The 22648-nt window shown below is 48.7% G+C and overlaps 3 protein-coding genes across 3 annotated transcripts; all 3 read left to right on the forward strand.

The window, feature by feature from the left end:
• Window positions 1-14274: 14274 nt before the first annotated feature.
• PtA15_14A416 (uncharacterized protein) lies at window positions 14275-16681 on the forward strand (the record flags this gene model as incomplete). Its single annotated transcript, XM_053163130.1, has 9 exons — window positions 14275-14562; window positions 14627-14723; window positions 14807-15422; window positions 15493-15528; window positions 15634-15793; window positions 15871-16034; window positions 16120-16216; window positions 16291-16353; window positions 16448-16681. The coding sequence occupies 9 exons, from the start codon at window positions 14275-14277 to the stop codon at window positions 16679-16681; spliced, it is 1755 nt and encodes a 584-aa protein (XP_053027087.1).
• A 1424-nt stretch (window positions 16682-18105) lies between these two features.
• Window positions 18106-18466, forward strand: PtA15_14A417 (uncharacterized protein; the record flags this gene model as incomplete). The annotated part of the gene is made up of 3 exons (XM_053163131.1): window positions 18106-18148; window positions 18231-18267; window positions 18328-18466. 3 exons carry the CDS (start codon window positions 18106-18108, stop codon window positions 18464-18466), a joined length of 219 nt encoding a protein of 72 aa, XP_053027088.1.
• A 2621-nt stretch (window positions 18467-21087) lies between these two features.
• PtA15_14A418 (uncharacterized protein) lies at window positions 21088-21466 on the forward strand (the record flags this gene model as incomplete). The annotated part of the gene is made up of 3 exons (XM_053163132.1): window positions 21088-21130; window positions 21212-21248; window positions 21316-21466. The coding sequence occupies 3 exons, from the start codon at window positions 21088-21090 to the stop codon at window positions 21464-21466; spliced, it is 231 nt and encodes a 76-aa protein (XP_053027089.1).
• Between the last annotated feature and the right edge of the window lie 1182 nt (window positions 21467-22648).

The raw sequence follows: 22648 nt of genomic DNA on the forward strand, positions 1-22648 counted from the left end.
GACTAGTCCCTGGAGTGGTTTTCTCCTGAATTCTTTGAGACTTTCTGGATCCAAACCCTATATTGTTTTGCAACTCTCCTTCATTGATGTGCATTTGAGGTGGAACCCATGATCCCCATTCTTCTAGCTCTATGACGGCTGATGTTGATTCTGGAGCCACAGCAGTGGTCTCATTTACCTTGCTTTGTTTGTCGTGGAACCTTTGTACCATTTGCTGCACAGAGGATTCTTTATCTACTACAATAGGCTGTCTATTTGGGTAGTAGTAGACTCCTTGATATCTGTAAATCCTTCTAGTTTGCATTTCCTGGTTGTAAGATTCACACTCAGATAAGGTGTGTCTCTCTTTACAGTAGTAACATTCTAATGGTGCGAACCGGGGCCTTGTGTCTGAAAAACCTTGTCTTGGTTCTGAAAATCTGGGTGATGAAGGTCTGCTAAGATGCGGAGGGGCAGCTCTAGTCTGGTATTCTAGTGCATTGGTGAGCTTCTTTATTTTCTCCTTCAACTCCTCTGTCTCAGTAGGATCCTGAATGGCAAACTTCTTCTTGGGCCCCTCTTTTGTAGTGGATGCTACCTCTTCATTGTCAAAGTCAATAATGATTAGGGCCATGTCAACATATTTCTTTAACGTGTCCAATTCCAGGATGATATTATGTCCATCTCTGGTTTTCTTGAGTTCCTTGGCATGAGCTAACTCTTTGGTGACTTCCTTCTTCAACTCAGCAGAAAGAGCCCTCCAAAGAGGATTACCGCTTTCTGGATTCAAGTGACTGTATCCCATTTGAGTAAAATAGTCTGTCATTTCTTCAAGCTCACCAATGAACTTCTTATACTCAATTCTAGTTTTGATACCCTGACTGTCACGGGCCTTCTGGATCAACTGTGGTATGGCATCTTCCCTATATTTCCTAAAAGGAATAGCCCTGCCCCATTTCCTGATCATCTGTTTCTTCAGAAGCTCCCAGTTACCTGTCTCATTTCCGTCCATCTGCTCAAGAGCTTCACTTATCTTCTTATTATTGATGATGAGTGGCAATTGAAACGCAAGGTCAATTGCACCGGCGCCTTGAATTGAAGCAACCTTCTCTAACCTCTGTATGAATGTCTCTACTTCCGTGCCGTCAAAGTGAAGATTTGTCTTCTTGACGTCAAGTATAACTCCTTTGCGCTCATCTGGCAACATGATTTTTGTATGAGGTTGGGCCTGACTCGACTCTGGCAATGGACCTCCAGCCACAGGTAATGGTCCTGGTGACATCAAAAAGCTCTTGTCCCCTGCACCCATAGTTGTCTCTAAAATTTGTGTCCTATCCGTGTAAGATGTTGACTCTGCAAATCTCAAAGAAGTTCTTTGTGCTAAAGCAGGTGTTTCTGAGATTTGTCTCTGTTGAGGTGTGTCTAGTACAGCCTGAATCTTCTCCTGATTTTTGCGCATTTCCCGCATTTCTTCCATCATTTCTTGCAGAGAAGCTTGCAACTTAGATATCTCTTGCTCTTTCTCCTGGAGAACCGCTGTAGGATTTTTTGATTCTTCAGCCATTGTGTGGTTTTTCTTGTAGCACACTTGCTAGGGTTTCGTGAATATCCTTGCCGCCTTGGGGGACCTCGTCAATGTATTTGCTTACAAATTCTCGTTCCTGTTCCGGCAATCCGGGGTTGTGCCAAATCCGCTCCTCCTCTTGGTTTTGGTCCGTATTGTTATCCACTGTTTATTGTTTTTGTGTTGCTGATGATGTTTTATTGTTGATCCTTTGGAGGTATTAAGCCACTGTTGGGACACCAGATGTGAGAACTCCTTTGGGACTGGTGGCAGTTCTGCGAGGGGGAAATACCAGTTATAATATTTCAAAGATGTATGAAGCTATTACAACTGTTACGGGTGGTTTGAAAGACCTGCCCCTCTATGATACTACACAAGAGCTATCACAACAAATTTATTTATTGTTGTGGCAAAACTAATGATAGAGAAAACTATGTGCAGCAGTCTCTTATCAGACCTAGATCAAACTTGAATTCAGCGGAAAGTGGATTTTGTATGGGAAATGCAGTTAGAGTGGTTTTACAGCAGCCTTGAGTCAGATAATGGAAATGAGTCTTTAACGTAAGATATGTTTTATATGGTTTTATATGTTTGTGATATGAAAGTGGAGATAAACTGATAAAAGACTTCTGTTAGAACTGATGTTATATGTGAACTATTCAAAGTGTCTTTGCCCTCTTCCTTAACCTTCAGTTAAGAGCAAAATTGGTTAAGATCACTTTGACTTGTTAAGAGCACAAGTGGTGATGCTGGCTACTTGACTACTTATATAACCTCTGAGGCATGAAAGATTTTGGTTGGCAACTTGATTGAGATCACACTACTGGATTTTATGTGGATGTGACTTGTAACTCTGAGTGAGATGTGTGTTCTGGTTAGGATTGCCTGAGTGGCATGCTAAAACTGAGGAGGGGAAAGGTCCTCCTTTTATAGTAAAATGTGAGGGATTTTTGCTGGTGGGGATCCTTGTGAGGGATTTTTGCTGGTTTGACCACCACACAGGTGTCCATGTGGTGATGGTATCCACGTGGTTGTGGTGGTGGTGTCCATATGATATCCACGTGGTTGTGGTGGTGGTGTCCATGTGGTGTCCACGTGGTGGTGTCCGTGGCGCCTACAAAATTATGGAGGTTTCCACAGGTGGAACCATGCCGTGGTGCGTGGGTGGAGCCAAAACAACAATCATGGAGTTGTCCACAGGTGGAACCATGCCATGGGAAGAGCCAAACCACACCACTACATACACTATAAATATGTCCTTGAGTCTAATTCTATACTATTTACTATCAAAATATCTCTACAGTATGTAATTATGTGTCGAGTTTTAAACTCGGACATTGAGTTTATGTGTAAAGTCTATGCATGCGGCTTTGCATATGGTTTGGTGAATCATAAGCATGTCGATTGATCTCGATTCCGCCGGACTCTGGTAATCAAGACATTATCCGCCGACAACTCTATTCTTCCCTTTTCCGTTCTCATCCCCGCTCCTTATCATCTTATCTTCATCATTGTTACTCATTCATTGCTACTTAGTTCACAAAACCTCATCGATTCCTACGCTACTCAAAGACATTCTTCATCGTACCAAATCGAATCAATCAAAGACTCAATCTAACGATTGTCGGCTCCCCAAGCATCAGGAGAGCTAGATTCAGTCTCTGGGCAGGTAGTCATTTTATTTCTATTATGTAAAAGTGTATCGTGTTTGTTATTGACATCATTCTTACAATTTTTCTATCTAGGCTGTTTTGTTGTGGTATTCCTTGTGCTTGCGCAGCGTCGTCGTTATAATTGTGTCGAGATTTTCTTTTTGCTTTGGTTTATTCCTCAAGGTATTTATTACATTATCATTACTAAAATATCATGTACAAAAAAGCTAATCGTATTATCTTTTTTATCATTCAAGTGTATTACTTTTTATTGAGTTCTTATTAATTTAACTGTTTCAATAAAGTATTACTTCTACCATTTTTACATTATGCTTATGAACACAGTATAATACTAGTAACTTTTGACTGAGTGCAGCTAGCCTAGTGGTTCCAGTGAGTGACTAGGGGTTAAATGACCTGTAGAATCCAATTATGCAATAATACATCTAGAAATATGTCTCCTTCTCAATAGTAAACTGTGACTATATGTGATTTGATACTTGAAACACATTTGGCACACCACACCGGCCATCGAGATGGGTGCGTCCTCTCAATGACCAGGACCAACCGGCCATCAAGAGGGGTGTGTCCTATTGATGGCCGGTCTTTCCTGGTCATCAAGAGGGCTGCGTCTGTCCTCTCGATGACTGGGACCCACCTGTCATCAAGAGGGGTGTGTCCTCTTAATGGCCTGTCTTTCCCAGTCATTGAGGGGGCTGTATCCTCCCAATGGCCGGTCTTTTCTGGTCATCAAGAGGGCTGTGCCTGTCCTCTTGATGATTGGGACCGACCGGTCATTGAGAGGTGTGCCCTCTTGATGGCTGGTCTGTGCCAGTCATTGAAAGGGGTGTGTCCTCTCAATGGCCGGTCTGTGCTGGTCATTGAGAGGGGTGTGTGCTCTTGATGGCCAGTCTCTGCCGGTCATTGAGAGTGGTGTGTCCTCCCAATGGCTGGTCTGTGCCGGTCATCAAGAGGGATCTGCACTGCCCTCTGTGGGCGGCGTAGAGTCCAGACCAGCCATTCATGATGGGAGGAGTGCTGGTTTTGGAGTGCCCCGGTGTTCACTCCAAAAATTTTGGAGTGCATGGTTGGGCACTCTAATTTTTGGGGATCTTTGGAGTATACCATCATCCACTCCAAAAATTTTGGAGTGGACACATGTGCACACCAAAATTTCTGGAGTGAACTACTGTTCACTCCATTTTTGGTGTGCATGAAGTAAATCTTTGCTGTACATTTAGCCTGCCCCTAGTTTGTTCATGGTGCATGAAGGAAGGGGGTGTGTTGGAATATATGCTTCAAGCTCCATTTGAGGGGCCAAGCTATATGATCTAATATCCAAATATCCCCAGTAAGACCAACTGTGTGTTTAGCTAAGTGGTAGAAGACACTACAGCAACGGTGAAACTGATACTTCACAAGTATCAGTATTGTGTGTGTATTATATCAAAATAGATGTATTTTGGATGTATTGGTTATCAGATACAATACATGGTTTCCCAAAACTGTGTATTTGGGTGCCCAATACAATACAATACAGCATGTATCAGGGGAAATACATGCTGTATTGTATTGAAATACATGTATTTGTGATGTATCTGATATCAGATACAATACACACTTTTCCAAAACTATGTATTGCCAATACAGATACAAATACACGTATTGTATCAGTTTCACCGTTGACTACAGGCAAACAGGTGACGTTCCCGCACGCAGCGTCTCCTGCGCAGTTACTGCGGCCACCAAAATTAGGTGACGCTGCGCGCGGGAGCGACAGCTGTCTGCCTGTAGTGAGAGCAGCTCTTATGAATGTATAAGGTTGTGGGTTCAAATCCCACAACACACAATTCTTTTCACCTGAGTAATTTCAACACATTTGACAACAGATGCGCACACGGAACAACAAAAGAATTGATTGGAGGACATGTTGGAAATGTGCTCACAATGATCTGGCGCTCTTTGGCGAGTCAAAGGTAGTGTTGGTTGTGTTGACAGGCGGATTAGGCGGAGATGATGATAGTATGTGCAAGCAAGTGTTTTGAGCACACGAAGAAAGAGAGGGCGAGCTTACAAGGATGGCCATGGATCTCACAATGACCCGGTCAATCTGGCGAGCGTCCCAGCTGATTGTCTCTGCCAGCGGCAAGGCCAAAGTTAGTCAAGACCGGTCTATTGCGGTTAGGGATTGTTGATCTGGACCCTGGTACCAACCGGTACCTGGGTACCCCCTTGATTTTTAGCCCAAATGTGATACCTAGTACCGCACCTGATACCGCCTGGCAGGTACCAGGGGTACCGCTGGCAGGTACCACAGGTACCGCCAGCAGCCTTTTCTGTTTCCATTGCCATGAGCAGCCCTCACATACTAAATCACTATGTTTTATATTGCAAGCATCACCGAATAGCTTAATTCTTACTATGTAAACTATGTAGAGTAACTTATACTTAGATTACTCTTCATCTACAAGGATTACCTTTCTTTTATGCTTCCTTGTGGTCTTGCTGGAATCCTCGATTTTTCTTTTCCATGCAGCCAAGGTACCATCTTTGATTCTTCTGTTCTTTGAATAGAAGGCAACTGTCATTCCGCCACTTATCGAGTTCGGTCCAAGTCGGTGCCTTCGTGCCGAAACATAATCCCGACAAAAGCTGAATGCCCTCTCCACATCAACAGAGGTTGCTAATGAATCAAGTTCGGAATATAGATTAGATGGATGCAGTAAATATATTAATGTTTTGATAGTTGACTGACCTGGACAACTTAAAACATCAAGCGCCATATGTACCAGGCCGCCATGCATGTTTCCGGAACGCTTCTGTTGAAGCCACCACTTGAGAGGATTGACCGGATTGTTACCATTGAGGATAAGTCCCCCGGCCAGCCAGACATCAAATGCGTCAGACGCTGAGTTTCCGCCTTGGGCGGCCGCTGCGTTTCCAAGTCCAGCCAGCATACTTGTCCTGGGCTATCGAGATACGTGAAAGATCAGTAAAAAGTACATGGTATATTTGTATCATATCAAATTAATCCTGCAACTTACTTTGGAGGATGTAGTTGGTACAGATACAGCTGCCGCAGCCGCTCGCGGCTTGTAAAACAATACCCACATATCCCGGGCTAAGCGTATTGCTTCGGCTATCCATTCGGGCTCCCAGTTTGCTAATTTGAAGTACTCATCCTTGAAGGATGGGTGCAGGACTGAAATTCACATATTCAGAATAAGAAATCAACCATGATAAGGTATAATATACATATGTATAGCTATCCTATAAAGCGGGGAGGTGTCTGTTAGACTATAGTATTTGTTGGTTATTTTTAACCCAAATCGACTTGCATTCCTCAACGCCGCAGGATATTTGTGATTGCTGATAACAGTGGATAGGTGCTCGGTGATTTGATCGATGTATAAGACAATATTCGATAAACGAGACGAGCCTGCAACGGAAACTTGAAGTGTTAGCTCATCAAAGACGCCCAGGACATTGACCAAATCGCGCGCCAGGTCAAGGTCCAACTGATCCACGTAATGCCTGCGCTCAAGGCCATGCCTTTTATGCCGCTGCCACTCAAGGCTAATGATGAAGAATTGATAAATTTTAGTGATACTGTACGTTTTGAGACGGAATGCGAACCAACTTACACAGCAGCTTCACATCTAAGAATACTCTTGAGTTGAGTATATGTTGAGTTCCATCGAGTACGGACATCCCTCTCAACGGTATGCGGCTTGGGACACCCTTTCTCTTGGCAGATCTCTACAAACTCCGCTCTTGAATTCGGTGAGTACGTCAACTTCTTTGCAACCGCCCAAAACTGCAGCAAGGACTGATATCAGCTTCTCTCTCATATTGATCCAAGACTTATTTTACCTTTTCCAGTGATTTTTTGCATGAAATGGTTGTATAGCAATCACTTTCATCTTCGTCACTCGCTTCGTTTATATCTTCTTCATTGAGGGATTCCATATCACCTTGATTGTTTCCTCCTTGTGATTCATCATCACTCGAATAATCATCTGTTAATGGTGTTGCACCCGTTTGACCCGGAGAAAGCCTAGCGTAATGTTTCACAAATGTATAAGCTGTTGAAATTATAATTAGAGAAAATGAGATCAACCTTACAATCTTATTTGATCCTCAGCATCATCGTCTTCAGAAAGCAACTCGTCCGAGCCAACACTATTGTTTCTGGAAGTATTCTTCCCCTTTGCACTCGCAGTTCCGAACGGTCGGAGGATCCCGTGAACTATCAAGTTCAGGATGTGTGCAAAGCACCGGATCCAATGCGCCTCACCTCGGAAACGTGGCCACTTGCGCTCCTTCAGCTCTCGGACCATAACATGATTGTTTGTGGCATTGTCACTAACGATTCCGCATATCTAAATTTTAATTTGTCAGTGTAGAAGTTGAACAGTCAACAAAAAAAAGGGCAGACCTTTTCTTGAATGTTAAAATTCTCCACGACCAAACTGACTGTCTTCGCCAAGTACTCGCCTGTGTGGCTTTGAGAGAGTCGGACAAAATCTAGAGGCATGGCCTCTAGATCTACCTTGCCCGTGCCATCTTCAGCTAATCGATATATTACTATACCTAATATATCAAAACCGTTAGGGGACTGCCACGAATTGACCCCTAGATATAATGCGCCTTGGTGCGCCTGATAAACAGAAAACCGGTCAGGTGATCAAGTTAGAAATAACTAAAAATAGGAACCACCCACGTTTAAAACTGATTGATACTCGTGTTGTATAGCGGAATAGAGCATGTGGATATCTTTTGAGACTTGATACGGTTTTGGCAAATACTTGAGGACCGTTGTATTGAGGATTTTTTTTAGGCTGGCATCCGAAAGCGCTGAAAATGGCCTTGCTGCCTCAGCGCACCAAATAGCACATAGTTGAGGAACCTGAACAAAGAGAGATAAATCGATAAAGAGCATGTTTCTGATTAAAAAGGGCAGCAACTTGAACTGAGCACTGACATCCGCTGGATTTATATCCCCTGTCCCGGTTATTCCGAAATGTGCCAACAACGGAGTGCGTTTGGAATCCTGAGTTTTTCAGAGGCATATCAAAGCATGCTTGGTGAGGTTGCTGCAAGAGGAATCTGAGGTTGGTCGGTTGATTCTGGTGCCGCATCTGAAGATGGATGTCAATCAAAAGGTCTAATAGGTTAGTTATAATAGAAAAGCTAGCTTACAACTTGCAGGGATAAGCAATCATGCGGCGTCCATACTTGTCCAACTGATTGGAAAGCTCGGGCGACTCGTATGAAGCATAGGATGAACTGATTGAGTTTTCCGCGACTCTCTTAGCTCTTTCTATATGTGGATTACTAGTCAGAATTGGGTTGGAAAAAGTGATGTAATGACCAGGCTGATGGTTTGTACTCACGCAATTCCTCCTCATCTGTTGTCGCGGGTGGGGGCTGGGTTGCAGGGTGTGCGTTGATATCATTGGTGCTTCTCGGCGATTCGACATTTTCTTGTTTGGGTGGATTCTGCTTGTCTGGTGCATTTTCTTGGGATGATGAATCGCGGGATGACGGACGCTTGAATCGTTTGCGGTGGCGGCTGGAACGCATTGCAAAGTAGTTGACTGTCAAGAAGCAAGGGATTGATATGGGGATATGGGTAGTCAACGTTGTGGTGGACAAAATGATGAGATGTCTGCTAGATGTCACAAACTCCAAGGTTTGGGTTCAGTTCGAACTCAGGCTTTGGAGGGTGGGCGGTACTTGTGGGCGGTACCCGGGTACCTCACTATGGCCAAACTCAAGTACCTCATACCGCACCCGGCACCGCTGCACAGGTGCAAGGCGGGTGCAAGCGGTACCTGCCAAGCGGTACTAGGTACCCCCCACGGGTACCAATCAACAATCCCTAATTGCGGTCATCAAGAGGGATGTAGCCTCTCAATGACCGGTTTATTGCGGTCATCAAGAGGGATGTAGCCTCTTGATGACCGATCTATTCCGGTCATCAAGAGGGATGTAGCCTCTCAATGACCGGTCTATTCCGGTCATCAAGAGGGATGTAGCCTCTCAATGACCGGTCTGTGCCGGTCATCGAGGGGATCGTCTCCTCCGGATGGCCGGAGTGTCTCAACCCAGCCACCTGTTACCGCACGGCACCCCCGTGTGCGGATAGTTTTGGGGGAAGCTGGTGGCGCGCACGGAGGGGGGCCCAACGTCACATGATGTTGAGTCAACGGAAATTCCCGTGTGCAACAAGCTTCCCTCCGTGCGCGAAGTAAATCTGATTTTTTATTTTTGTTTTTTCTTTCTGTGTATGATCTGCCAATACTCTTGCAGATCATTTTGGTCTAGTTCAAGGATCACTTTTTTCAGGTAATTTCTTGACCTTGCCGACGGACAGGTTGGTCCGACCAAGCAGAAACCAGTCAGATTGATGGGCCTTGTCAGACAGGTAGACTTTGTTATGATGGGTCATTCTAGGTCTTTTATTATTGTCACGGTCTTACATATTTTCATTACAGCACATTACATCTTATTACATAGTTTCATTATGGGTTTACATATTTCTTCTCACCAACCCAAGTACATAACCATACTTGTATATATATTCTACATGCTCTGCAATCTTATTCTTCCCTCTGGGGGAGTTTTCCACATCATTCTCGCCATATCCTGATATCTAAGGCTTTGTTTGGAGCCGATATAAATATAGGTGATATAATCATTGGTTAATTCAATGAAAACTACAAAATTCAACATAAAGCCTCCAAATATTTTTCTAGGCAACCTACAATACTGGTCTCTTCAATTATGAAGTCAGATTCAACTGATTCAGCCATATTCAGTACTGTAGTACCATTATATTGCTTTTGACCAAAACAAAGCAATATAATGGTATTATGGTGCTGAAGATGGCTGATGACCTCATAGATGATGAGACCAGTACTGTAGGTTTCCTACAAACAAAAAATTGGATTCTTTATGTTGAGTTTTGTATTTTTTATTGAATTTACAAATGATTATATCACCTATGTTTATATTAGGGGGGTTCACAATAGGATTTTTACACACCTAGCTCCCTTGATGGCCCGTCTGTACCGGCTGTCAAGAGGAACACCCTACACCCTCTCAATGGCCGGTCAGTACCGGCCAGCAAGAGTAAAGCACCATTTATACTCTTGATGGCCGCTACTGACCGGCCATCAAGAGGTGATACACATACAGTTGTGCAAGGCATCCTACCGTACAGCCTCGCCCGCAACAAGAAATTTCAAACGCGGACCGGATCTACAACTCCGCATATGAGCATTATGTCATGTAAATGACATTTTTGAGCTCTTTGGAAGTTGTAGATTCCAGTTCTATGAGGGCTAAGGTTTTTGACCAGCCAATTTTCTTTTTTTTTGGGGGGGGGCCTCACATTACGGACACTGGCCCAAATACATACTGTAAAGCCATATTTATGGGCTTACATATGCTAAAGCCATATGTATGTATGTGTTACACCTGTAATACCATAGATTAGACCATCGGAGGACCTCTGATCCCGGTGATGACCGGTCAGCCGGTCATCGCAGAGGCGAGGATGCAACCTCTTGATGACCGGCTGACCAGTCACCAAGAGGGTTTATCCTCTTTGATGGCCAGCTGAGCGTTCATTGACAGGGATACAACCCCTCCCAATGGCCGTCTGTGACCGGTCATTGACAGGGATACAACCCCTCTCAATGGCCGGCTGTGACCGGTCATTGACAGGAATATAACCCCTCTCAATGGCCGGCTGACCGGTCATTGACGGAGATACAACCCCTCTCAATGGTCATTAATACCGGGAAAAATTAAAAACTCAGACCCTGGAATTCCGGACGGGGGTCCCCCGGGGGTATTTCTTGTACGGTAGGATGCCTTGCGCAACTGTACCCCTCAATGGCTTGTCAGTACACCGGCCATTGAGACAAAAACACTAAACTATTGTTGGCCCATACTGGCCAGTCATCAAGAGCAAAACTCTCTGGGTGATGTGTATACACATCACTTGATGACCAGTCAGTACCAGCCATTGAGAGGAACATAATACACTCTTGATGGCCTGAACTGATTGGCCATTGAGAGGAAATACACACCCCACTCAATGGCCCGTCAGTACCAGCCATCAAGAGGAATATACTACACTCTTGATGGCCTGCGCTGACTGGCCATCAAGAGTGAAGCACTTTTCTCTCAATGACCAGTTGGGTCACTGTGCAAGATGTGCATGTCCTCTTGATGGCCGATCAGTCCAGGCCATCAAGAGTGTATTATGTTCCTCTCAATGGCTGGTACTGACTGGTCATCAAGGGTGATGTGTATACACATCACCCAGAGAGTTTTGCTCTCAATGACCGGCCAGTATGGGCCATCAAGAGTTGAGTGTTTTTGTCTCAATGGCCAGTGTACTGACAGGCCATTGAGGGGTATGTGTATCACCTCTTGATGGCCGGTTAGTAGCGGCCATCAAGAGTATAAATAGTGCTTTACTCTTGCTGGCCGGTACTGACCGGCCATCGAGAGGGTGTAGGGTGTTCCTGTTGATGGCCGGTACAGACGGGCCATCAAGGGAGCTAGGTGTGTATTTCCCCTCAATGACCGGTTAGCACCGGCCATTGAGGGAGTAGTGCTCTCTTGCACCTGCCACTGAGAAATGCAGGTGACGAAATCCACAACAGGTGACAACACACCCGGGGCGCAAGTTTGAAATTGAGTTTGGATTTTGTCAGCGCAACAAAATCCGGTTTACGTCAGCCGTTTGCTGGCGGTGTAAGTGGTTTGCAGCGCAGCTGCAAACCCCCTTACAGCAAGGTTGCTGGTTCAATTCCCACTGCCCCCATGACCCATTTGGGGGTTAGGGGGCGGGTTTTAGGGGTTAAGGCTGTTTTTTTAAAAATATTTGGCAAGATGTATAATACACTGTATTGGATACATATTGGTGTGTATTGGATACATATTGGTGTGTATTGGATACGTATTGGTATGTATTGGATACATATCCAAACCAAATATACCTTGTATTGCTATCTATGGGTACATATCAGATACATTGGTACATATTGGATACATCAATACAATGTATTGCCATTTTTTGGCTACAACCATACAATGTATTGCTTTGTATCAGATACAGCAATACATTGTATTGGTAGGTATTGGATACACCAATACAATGTATGCCAGCTCATCCAGCGCCAGCCAACGCGCTAGCTCCAGTGGAGCTGGCCTGGCCAGCTCTGCTGTCCCTTGGCTTTTAGCTGAAGAAAAAGGCATTATTTTCTCCGGCTAATAGCCAAAGGAAAAAAGGGACAAAACTCACTCAGACTGCCAACTGTCTGACGGCCTTTGAGGCAAGCCAATGCACAGGACTGTTGGCTCAAGCCATGCGCCGGGCCAACCCTGATGACCAGCGCATTGGCATGGTCGGACTGACCTTCCCGCCAGGAAAGGTGCTTTGGCGTCAATTTAACCCGGTCGGACAGGTCAGGCTGACCCTTTGGCATGTCCAATGTTGTGTTTGGTCGGCCTGACCGTAATCCCACGCCGGGGCAAAAACAACATTGGTTCTGCTCTACAACTGGAGCCGTAGTGTAATTCTATGCACCTGCAGGTACCCATTGCGCGTGTGCAGCTCCCTGCAAGTATTTATACTAAAATAGATCCCCTGTCACCTGCCATGGGCACCTGCAAGCACATAGTGTTGAGGGGAACTTGGGTGACATGAAGACTAAGTGAGAGATGACAAGATGTCAAGGACATAGTCCAGGAGCATTGAGTCAATATATAATAATCATTCAGTGTAGTGAAAGAGAAAACAACTGAGACAGGGACTGGACTACATAAGATGGTACATGATATGGGCCAGCTTGTGGGTGTATGGAGTAGAAGCATACAACTCTATCAGAATATGATGCACTATCTTAACACATAGAATTATGTGCTGAAGTGTGACGGTACCCGCTGGCGGGTGCCAAGTGCCATCTCTAGATCACATGTTTATCGCATGCCTCACTAGCTAAAATCCCTCACTAGAAGCTTCCATGCAGCAAAAATCCCTCAATGGAGAAGTCACACCAGCATAAATCCCTCAACTGACTTCCCCACCAGCAAAAATCCCTCACATTTTTACTATATAAGGAGCATGCCTTCCCTCCTCAGTTTCAGCATGCCACCCAGGCAATTGTAAATAGAACACACATCTCACTTTAAAGTTTCATGTACATACATCCCCTGTGATCTCAAATAGTAGTCTCACAATCAGTGTGATCTCAACAATGTATATATACTCCAAACTAAGAAGGAGCATCACAATCCTGTAAATACCTAAACATCCTGGAACTTCACTGATTCCTTGGAACCATCCGCTGTAGAAATTACAAAAGGGTTTTGTGGTACACATTTCACTGATCTAGGTCTGATAGAGACCACTGCACAAAGTGTTCTCTCTCAAGGTTTGACCACAACAATAAATATTTTTTTCAAACCACCCGTAACATAAGTATTACTTAACTTAATATCATGCTTGTTATTTCCCCCTCAAAGAACTGCCACCTGTCCCAAAAGAAGTTCTCACAATGTCTTGAGTGGATCTTTCTTTTAGATCCCATGAGGTCTGGGGAAATTGATACCAGCTTTCTGAAACTCTATGCGGGGTCATTCCTGTTGAAATGTGAGAGTTGTCTAGATTTAAGGACGTGTTGAACCCGCCTGAGGTGTGGAGTGCCAGCTGTATGCATGGCCGACAAGAGGGCTCTGATATCACCTGATTGAAGTTTTTTTTTTTCTTTTGGCAGTCGATGGTTGTTGTCTGGTGAGTTGAAGCGGCCCAAGAGAAGCCAGAAGGCTTTCCCCCTCACCTGGGTTGTTCATCCAAAATGGTTGACTCAGCTCTTGTTAGCTTTTGACTCTGGGCTGAGCTTGTTCCACTGGCAAGCTCCCTTGTGGAAGAAAGGGATCTTGCTCTCCTGCCAGGGTATGTAGTGGGTGTGGAAAAGCAGTCAGGCTGGTCAGCAAGCGCGGGAAACATCCACTTCCCTCCCCACCTCGACCCCAGACCACCATCGCCCATCCGACATGCCGCCGTCTGCCCGCCCAGCCCCACTGGCCGCCGAGGATGACGAACGAGCACACCTGCTGGCCGGGCCCGCCGGGCTGCTCGAGCGCAAGCCGACCGCCGTCGAGCTCCGGCTGGCCGTCCTCGCCTTCGGCTGGCTCTGTGTGGCCGCCATCGGCTTCGGCCTCTTCGCAGGCGAGCTCGCCCGCAGCCATCCCGCCCACCCCTCCCCGCCCTCCACGATCCTCACCACCACCGTCTTCGTCGCTCCCACCGGCCTCCCCTCGCCCCCCAAGAAACCCAGCCAGGTGTGTGCTTGCCCCCCCCCCCCTTCCAGAAACCCTCGACTGATCTCTCTCTGCTTGTCGCCAGATCTGCGCCAGTGGCCCCTGTGTCGACGCGGCAGGAGAGCTGAGACGGACGACCCAACTGAGCGTCGATCCCTGTCAAGATTTCGCCCAGTTCTCCAGTAAGTCTTTCCGTGTTCGCCGCATGTTAAGGTCGAGCCACACATGCTGAGATCGACGCCTCTTGGGGCGTGGGACCCGCAAGCCGCTGCAGGCCGGGCGCCGGCGAGTGAGGAGATCTCGGCAAACATCGACGCAAGGATCGAGCACGTCTTATCGGGGCCTGCGAGCGCCGACGGGACGCTCCAGAAGATCCAAGCGTTCCGGAGGTTATGCGAGCGATCGGGGCGCCGGCCGGCCTACTCGGAGTATGCGGGGCTGCTGGGGAAGCTGACGGGGCTGTGGCAGCGGAAGCGGGGCGGATGGACGGAGGCGGACAGGCTCGGGGGCGTGCTGGCCTTCCTGCACGCCGCCGGGCTCCCGGCGCTCTTCGAGATGGGGGCCGTCGGGCCCGCCCTGAGGCCCCAGACGATCGGCATCGACGGCCTCCCGGAGGCCTTCCATGCGCTCTTCCCCGCCGGCCAAGTGTCCCAGCGCATCCAGGCCGCCACCAAGCTTGCAGACACCCTCGCTCGACTCGCCGCGCTTCCCGGGGAGACGCAGGTGCTCGAGCTCGACCAGGCCCAGCGCTTGGCCTGCCCCGCAACCGCCCCCTGGCCCTGCTGGATCCGCTGGAAAGACTTCTTCGCCGCTCTCCATCCGGACAAGCCGATCCGCCGGCTCACCCTCCATGGAGTCGACTACTTCGCACACATGGCAAGGTTGGCCTCCCGGCCCACGATCTCTGTCCCGAGGGCCATGTGCTGATCGATCCCTCCCTCTCTCTCTCAGGACTATCGCGGAACAGTCGGAGATCGGCCTCGAATCGTTCTTCCACTGGGTCCTCATCCACTCAGTCAGTCCCCCATCTTATCTCACACACTCGCTCACTGACCATGCCCTTCTCCGCGACAATGGGAGATAGATGCGCAGGCACGATTGTCGCCAGGAAACCAAGCTCGTCTTCGGCCCCAGTCTGCTCACCCTGCTGTTCCTGAACACGTCCGAGCAGCGCACCGCCCTGCAAGCGCATCAGCGCGCGACGCGCTTCGTGCTGGCCGCCATGCGGGACCGTGCGCCCCGCGAAAACTGGGTAAGCCCGGTGATCTCCAACCCCAAAGAACCATGGGGACTGGGAGTGACGTTGGCCTCGCTCTTCGTGCGTGCAAGCCCAGGACGCTCGAAGGCCCTCCCACGGACACCGACCAGTCGCAAGAGCTCGCGGCTGTCAGCCCCGATAGCTGGGTCGAGACCGTCTACGCGCTCGAGCGGATCAGGACCCGTCGGGCGTTCGCCGAGGGAACGCTCCGCTGGGACGTCCTGGCCAGCCGTCCGTAAGCAGCTCCCTGTACCACTCTCTTCCTCTCTCTCTTTTTGAGATGATGAAAAGGAGACTGAGGAAGGGTTTTCTGGCGCCAGAGCGATAGCTGGAGACGTCTTGTATCTCCCCCTCGGCGCCCTGCAGATGCCTCAATCGTTTCCCTTCTCCACGGACCTGCCCAAGTCGCTGCTCTTCGTAAGCCCCAGCCTCTGTCTCTCCATCATCCCAGCTGCTTGGGCTGAGCGTTTGTGTTGGTCCCCGGCCGGCAGGGCTCGACAGGATACGTGCTGCTTGATGCGCGCGACCAAGCCATAGGGGCGCACCCAGCCGGCGTGAGTCGGCCTTCGCCCTGCGCACACTCCACGCCCCACTGACCCGTCCTCCACTCCCTGCCTCCTCCCCCACCCCTCGCCCCCCAAAACGAAGGAGAGAAGCGGCTGCGAGGCGCGTCTCGCGACGGCCTTCGCGGGCTGGGCCGCCTGGGCCGCGGCCCACCCGCGCCAGAGCCGGGGCCGGCTGGTCGGCCTTCCGGCGCACATTGGCGCGCCCGACGCGCTCTTCTTCGTCGCCTTCGGGCGCCTCGGGATCGGCTGTCCCGCCATTCGACGGCTGCCGCCGTTCGTCGCCGCGTTCAATTGCTCCACTCCTACCTCTCTCTAAAAAAACACACACAACCCGAGCTCTGGTGAAGACACCCGTCTACCGCTCTTTCGTGTTGTTGTCTGTCGTGCTCTGTTCTTTCGCATGGGTGCTGTCGCTGGCATCGGGCTTTTTCCTCGCATGTCTCACTCTTCTCTCTCAAAAGAAGCAAAAATCACATCTTACATGTGTGGTCTACTGTTGTTGTTGTTGTATTGTCGTACTTGTTCTAGCCTAGTTTTGCACTTAAATGAATGCCTTAGCAATCCCAACTTTTCTGCCTGTATGTGCATTCCTGGGCCCGGGCTTGCGGTGCGCAAACACCGCGGGAACCGCCTTGCGCCGCAACTAATCGTATTTCTGAGTTTCTCTTTTTTTTAAAAAAAGGAAATACATATGTTTATCATGTTGCCCTTTCTGGGTGTTCTGCGCGAATCGAAGGGCCATGCTTGTGTCGGATACACGCCGCGAAAGACAAATTAACAGATTGTGGATAGCGATGGTTGTGCACATGTGCCTTCATGACCGGCCACAATCCGATGTCTCCATGTATATTCCACCTGGGATCTACGCATGTTTATTGACACTATCAGGATGCACCAATGCGCACAATTTCGAAACTAATCACTGGTATCAGCACCAAAGAAAATCTGGCGACGGTGTCTTTCCCGGGTTTCCACGGGATCGGCAGGGCGCGTGGCCGGAACCAATACGCGCCGCCTTGCACAAGACATCTCGCGCTCAGCCCTCTCCTGATCGCTTGTCGCCTTAGTGTACTCCCCTCTGAGGTCAATTTGATTGAATTGTTGGGCACGCCGCGCCTGGAAAAAAGAGCAGGAGACTGGCTCGGTCTTGCCCGCGAAGCATGCCGTCAAGACACTCTCGGCTGCAGCGGGGCGTATCTTTCACTTGGGATCCCCAGCTACAAGGTGACAATCCAGCCCCATGGAGTAGGCGGCAGCCGAGCGGCCTCTCGCTAGCTTCCGCCTGGACATCTAAATATTCAAAGCACCAGGGTTTTTGATTGGTGGAATTCAACACTAGGTATACCCACGGAGTCGGGATCGTCCTCCCCGTCAGTCCACGCACGTCAACTAGGCTTGGGGGCTGGGACACACGATCAGCATCACGCTTTCGGGCCAATTTGCCGAGCATGCTCCATTTTGCCTGGGGAGCTGAAAGCTCAACACACCACTAGACGCGAGTGGAACATGCAGATGATGGCACACCATCTGAGCCGTGCAACAGGCAGACAAGGAGGGGCTTACTGGGTATATAAACCAGTCCGTTCTCCTTGCCAGATTGCTTCCTTATCCACTTGCCACCCTTCACCTTTCCAAGTCGATCTTCAAATAACCACCTTTAGCGCCTGACAGGTCTCAGCTCTTACCACGACCCCTTCGATTTGCCCAGCTCCTTTTACCAACTTTTTCTTCCGAGACAAGATGCAATTCTTCACCGTCATCGCTGCCCTCGTCGCCTTCACCGGTAAGCTCTTGGTCTCCTTTTGCAGTCTTGCAGGCTCAGTTTTAGTACCTGTGACTAACTGGCGCTTTGGCTGGTCCAACAGGTGTTTTCGCTGTACCGGCCCCCACTCAAACCGAGCAGTAAGTCCCCACTTTACCGCTAGCAGTTCCATAGCGGCTTAACTGGTTTTTCTCCTTCAGGGCAACCCTCGAACCTTGCCAGTTTGGTGGTTTCGGCGGCTTTGGACCAGCAAACGTAGTTGCCGGAGCGGCTGACATTGCCACACTTGGTGTCTTCCACAACGCGCTTGGCGGTGGATTCAGCGGTGGATTCTTCTAAGTTTACAAGTCAGTTTCCTTACCCATCTTGTATCCACATTGTGACTAGGAAACCTCTTTAGCCCTCGTATACTTCACACTAAAACATTATCCATCTTCTGCAGCCCGATCATTGACAAACCTGGAACATCGTTAACAATGAAGTTTCTCTTTCTCATATTTCTTATTCATCTTGTAGCCGCTGGGCATTATTATTTTTAAGCTGAGACCTCTTGAGTAGCTTGCTACTGCGCAAATTATAGTGATTATTTTGACCATATCCACAATTGCCTGCACCAGTTGCCCACACATCGTGAGCCACATGAAAGACCTGGTGGGTGACCCTTTGCGTTCAAAACACCCATAGTCACTTCAACTTGTGCCACACGCATAGCTTTGAACCTAATATCAATACCTGCAATAAGCATGAAGCATGTCAGGCTCGGTGATGCCAAGACACAAAGTCCTCTAGCTACACGAGTGACTGCGGCGAGTGGGCGCGTCTGTAGACGCGGTAAGATGATGGTTTATAAAGATTTATATCCCTGATGGGATGTAACGGAGGGGCCGCGAGAGCAGCGGAATGGTTAAGGTGCCCTCCGGGGCGGTTCTTACAGGGCCTGACAAGCAGGGGTAGTATGTCCTGTGTTGTCTGGGGTCCGACAAGCGGGGGTTGTTCAACAAGTTCCCAAGTATATAATTGATGGGGATTACTCCCGAGATGATAAAGAGAAAATGAGCTGGACTTACTGTTGGAGCAGGAGTCCAGCGACGAGCAATGAATCTAAAAACAATCTAACACAAGCTGAGAGCAAACTGATCAACGAATATGTTCGGCGAAGTAGTGCGCTGCTGGGCGGTTAAAGTGATTGATGATTCTGGGGAGCCAGAGTCCTCCCAACACCGGCTTTTTATGCTGTTTCTGGGAGGCTCGTCGGCTTGCTATTCTCCTGGCTGGCCTTCCAATACATTTTGTTGGAAGGCACAGCCTCTTTACTGGTCTTGCTACTCTTAAGACCCGTATCTCTTGGATACTGGTCGCAAGGAGGATTCTTCCTTCTCAGAACCTGTTTACTGAGTTCTACTCGGAATGACACGCTAGAGATCTTCTGCTCTCGAGTAGAGGATCACTAGGAGTCATTTCCTATGCGGAGCTCTTCGGCGATTCGTATCCGAGTCTTTCCGCTACTGTTGCTGCGACAGAGCTCGGAAGAAGATTATTACCACGCGACCAGGTACTGTAGTTCTCTGAGTCGCGTGGCTTGGTTGTTTAGCCGCCTACCGGCGACTGTTGTTTCCATGCGACCAGGTATTACAGGCTGAGTGATTTAGCCGCTACCAAGCCCACGTAGTCTTCACACAACCAGTGGCTGTCTGCTGAGTATTACGTGGGTTTTCTGAGGGGGTCTTTTCATACAGGCTCCCTTGGTTTTGTTACTTGTACTTAGTTGGAATATATTGTACAGAAGAGGTTCTGGACCGCGCGGCGGTCCTCTTGGTGTCTAGCTTCTCTAGGAAGCTATTTGCAAGTAATTAAAACAATCAAAACTAATCTATGCTGCGCAGAGGTCCGCGCTGCGGTCTGCTCTGCACCCAGTTTACGGTGCTCTTGGCTGCGCTACCGGAGCTGCAGGCGGGGCTCTATTTTAGAATGGTAGCCCGGCTGACAAAGCAGTTCCACTGAAGTTTGTTACAAACCACCGTTGCGCTTGACTGTAGCGCAGAGGGAGCGCCAACCACAGCTCTTGTGTGGGCCCTCTCGTACTGTACTCCGCTAATGGCACACAATTTTTGGCAAAAGTAAGAAGGTTCCGCTTGTTAATGGATGTGTAGGCGGGTTCTGCTAACCCCCTCACCCACTAACTGCCTTGCACGGGATAATTTAATCCGGGCGGTGATCTCTGTGATAGTTGATCGCCTGATTAGTTTCTACCCTGTCATCAAGTTATCTGATAAGGTGGTGGGACACTCCGCGCCCATGGGAAAGAAAGGAAGTTCTTTCTGTCGTTAATTCGGCTGTCCCCGTCAAAGCATGCACTTGTACTAGCAGGCCGACTGTCGACCGAGTCCGACAAGGCACTCTCGGCTGGACCGGCGCACCTCTCCTTTGGGGATCCCCAGATACAGCACAAACTTAGGCGATTGCCGATCGGTCTGTCACCAGCTTTTTGCATGGGGAGCTAAGGACCAAGCTTCTAACTGATTGCACTGGGCAACACGTAAGCTCACGGAATTGGGAACATTCCCCCAGTCAGTCCACGCAAATCACTCGACTTGGCTGGGGCGATCAGCATCACGCTTTACGGCCAATTGGGCGGAAAGTTGCCGAGCATGCTCCATTTCGCCTGGAGAGTTGAATGTTGAACGCACCGCTAGACGCGAGTGGTTTAGCTCGAAAGATGCAGATGATGGTAAACCGTCTGAGCCATGCAAGAGCTCAGAATTTACGGGGGGGGGGGGGGGGGGGCTTGCTGGGTATATAAACCAGTCCATTCATCCGGCCAAATTGTTTCCTCATCCACTTGCCACCCTTCACCTTTCAAAGTCGATCTTCCAATAATCACCTTTAGCGCCTGACAGGTCTCAGCTCTTACCCCCTCGATTTGCCCAGCTCCTTTTACCAACTTTTTTTTCCGAGACAAGATGCAATTCTTCACCGTCATCGCTGCCCTCGTCGCCTTCACCGGTAAGCTTTTGGTTTACTTGTTGAACTTTGCAAACCTGGGGCGGACTTTCGACTAACGTGTTGTTCCGCTTGGTCGAATAGGTGTCTTCGCTGTCCCAGCCCCCACTCAAACCGAGCAGTAAGTCTCCACTCCAAAGGCACCCGCTGGCCGCTCCATAGTGGCTTAACTGGTTTTTCTCATTTAGGGCAACCCTTGAACCTCGCCAGTTTGGTGGTTTCGGCGGCTTTGGACCCGCAAACGTAGTCGCCGGAGCGGCTGACATTGCCACACTCGGTGTTTTCCACAACGCGCTTGGCGGTGGATTCGGCGGTGGATTCGGCGGTGGACTCTTCTAAGACTTGTCATGTCAGCTCCATCTCATTCTCTTCCTGTCTTTCGCCCTCGTATACTTTTCACTGAAACATTGTCCCCATTCTGCAGCTCGATCCCTGACAAACCTGAAATACCGTTGACGATGAAGTTTCTCTTTCTCATTTTTTGTTCTCCTTGTAACTGCTGGGCATTATTATCTTTAAGCTGAGACCTTATGAGTAGCTTGCTACTGCGCAAATTATAGTGATTATTTTTCCCACATTTTAGTATACTCACTATTTGAGTTATTTCCATGCGAGCCGAAGACACACCCTGTGCGAGTTCTTGCCACCGCATATGTTCTCTCCCAATTTCACCAAGCGCCGCCTGCATCAACGCTCCGCTGTTCAGTACTACCTTTACGAGCGCGCTTAACAGGAGGCTTGAGTCGTCATTCGCCAGAGGCCAGGCGGCACCTGCTAAACAATCATTGACGGGCGCATTCCCCCGCCGGCACGTACGTCGTCTATGCTGGACCCCCCAAACACCCCCCGTTCAAGGTGTGAAGCTTCTGTTTCTCACTTATCCTCTCTTTACTGTACCACATAGCTGGACATTCTATCACTTGCAGGTGATCATCTACCACATACAGCATTCCAAGCTGTCCCACTTTGCTGACTCTGTTCACTCTGAGTCCGTATCACTCTGTGAGCTAAGTAAAAAAAATCAGAGCTCTGAAAATATTGAGGAAGATGCCATGGAGATTCCAATCCCGGGTCCCATGATCCATCCAGTGAAAGCTCAGCCAAAAGTTGATATTAAACAATACATCAGGTATGATTGATGTTAAGTCAACTCACAATTCAGAAAATCTGCAATTGATGCAATTGAAGCAGCACCACTATCAAACTGAGCTAAGTCCCCTCCAGGCTCCTGGGCACAAAGCGCTCGTAGGCGGGGCTTGCGCGGGTCCCCGACGACGGATACCGGGTGCGGATACGGGTGTTCGGTTTTGGGACATAGAGAAAGGGCGGTTACCCCGCGCGGGTACCCGCTTGTCTGACTGTTGGGTCTCGGGACCCCATCAATGGGTCTCTCATCGGGTCTCGGGACCCCATCAATGCGTCTCGGGACCCAATCATCGTCTCGGGACCCAAGCAATAGGTCTTCGGAGTCCCGGGACCCAATGATTGGGCCCCAATGTATTTCCTGCTGGTTGTGCTGGT

Source organism: Puccinia triticina, chromosome 14A (genome assembly GCF_026914185.1).
Source record: "Puccinia triticina chromosome 14A, complete sequence".
NCBI classification, from domain to species: Eukaryota; Fungi; Basidiomycota; class Pucciniomycetes; order Pucciniales; family Pucciniaceae; genus Puccinia; species Puccinia triticina.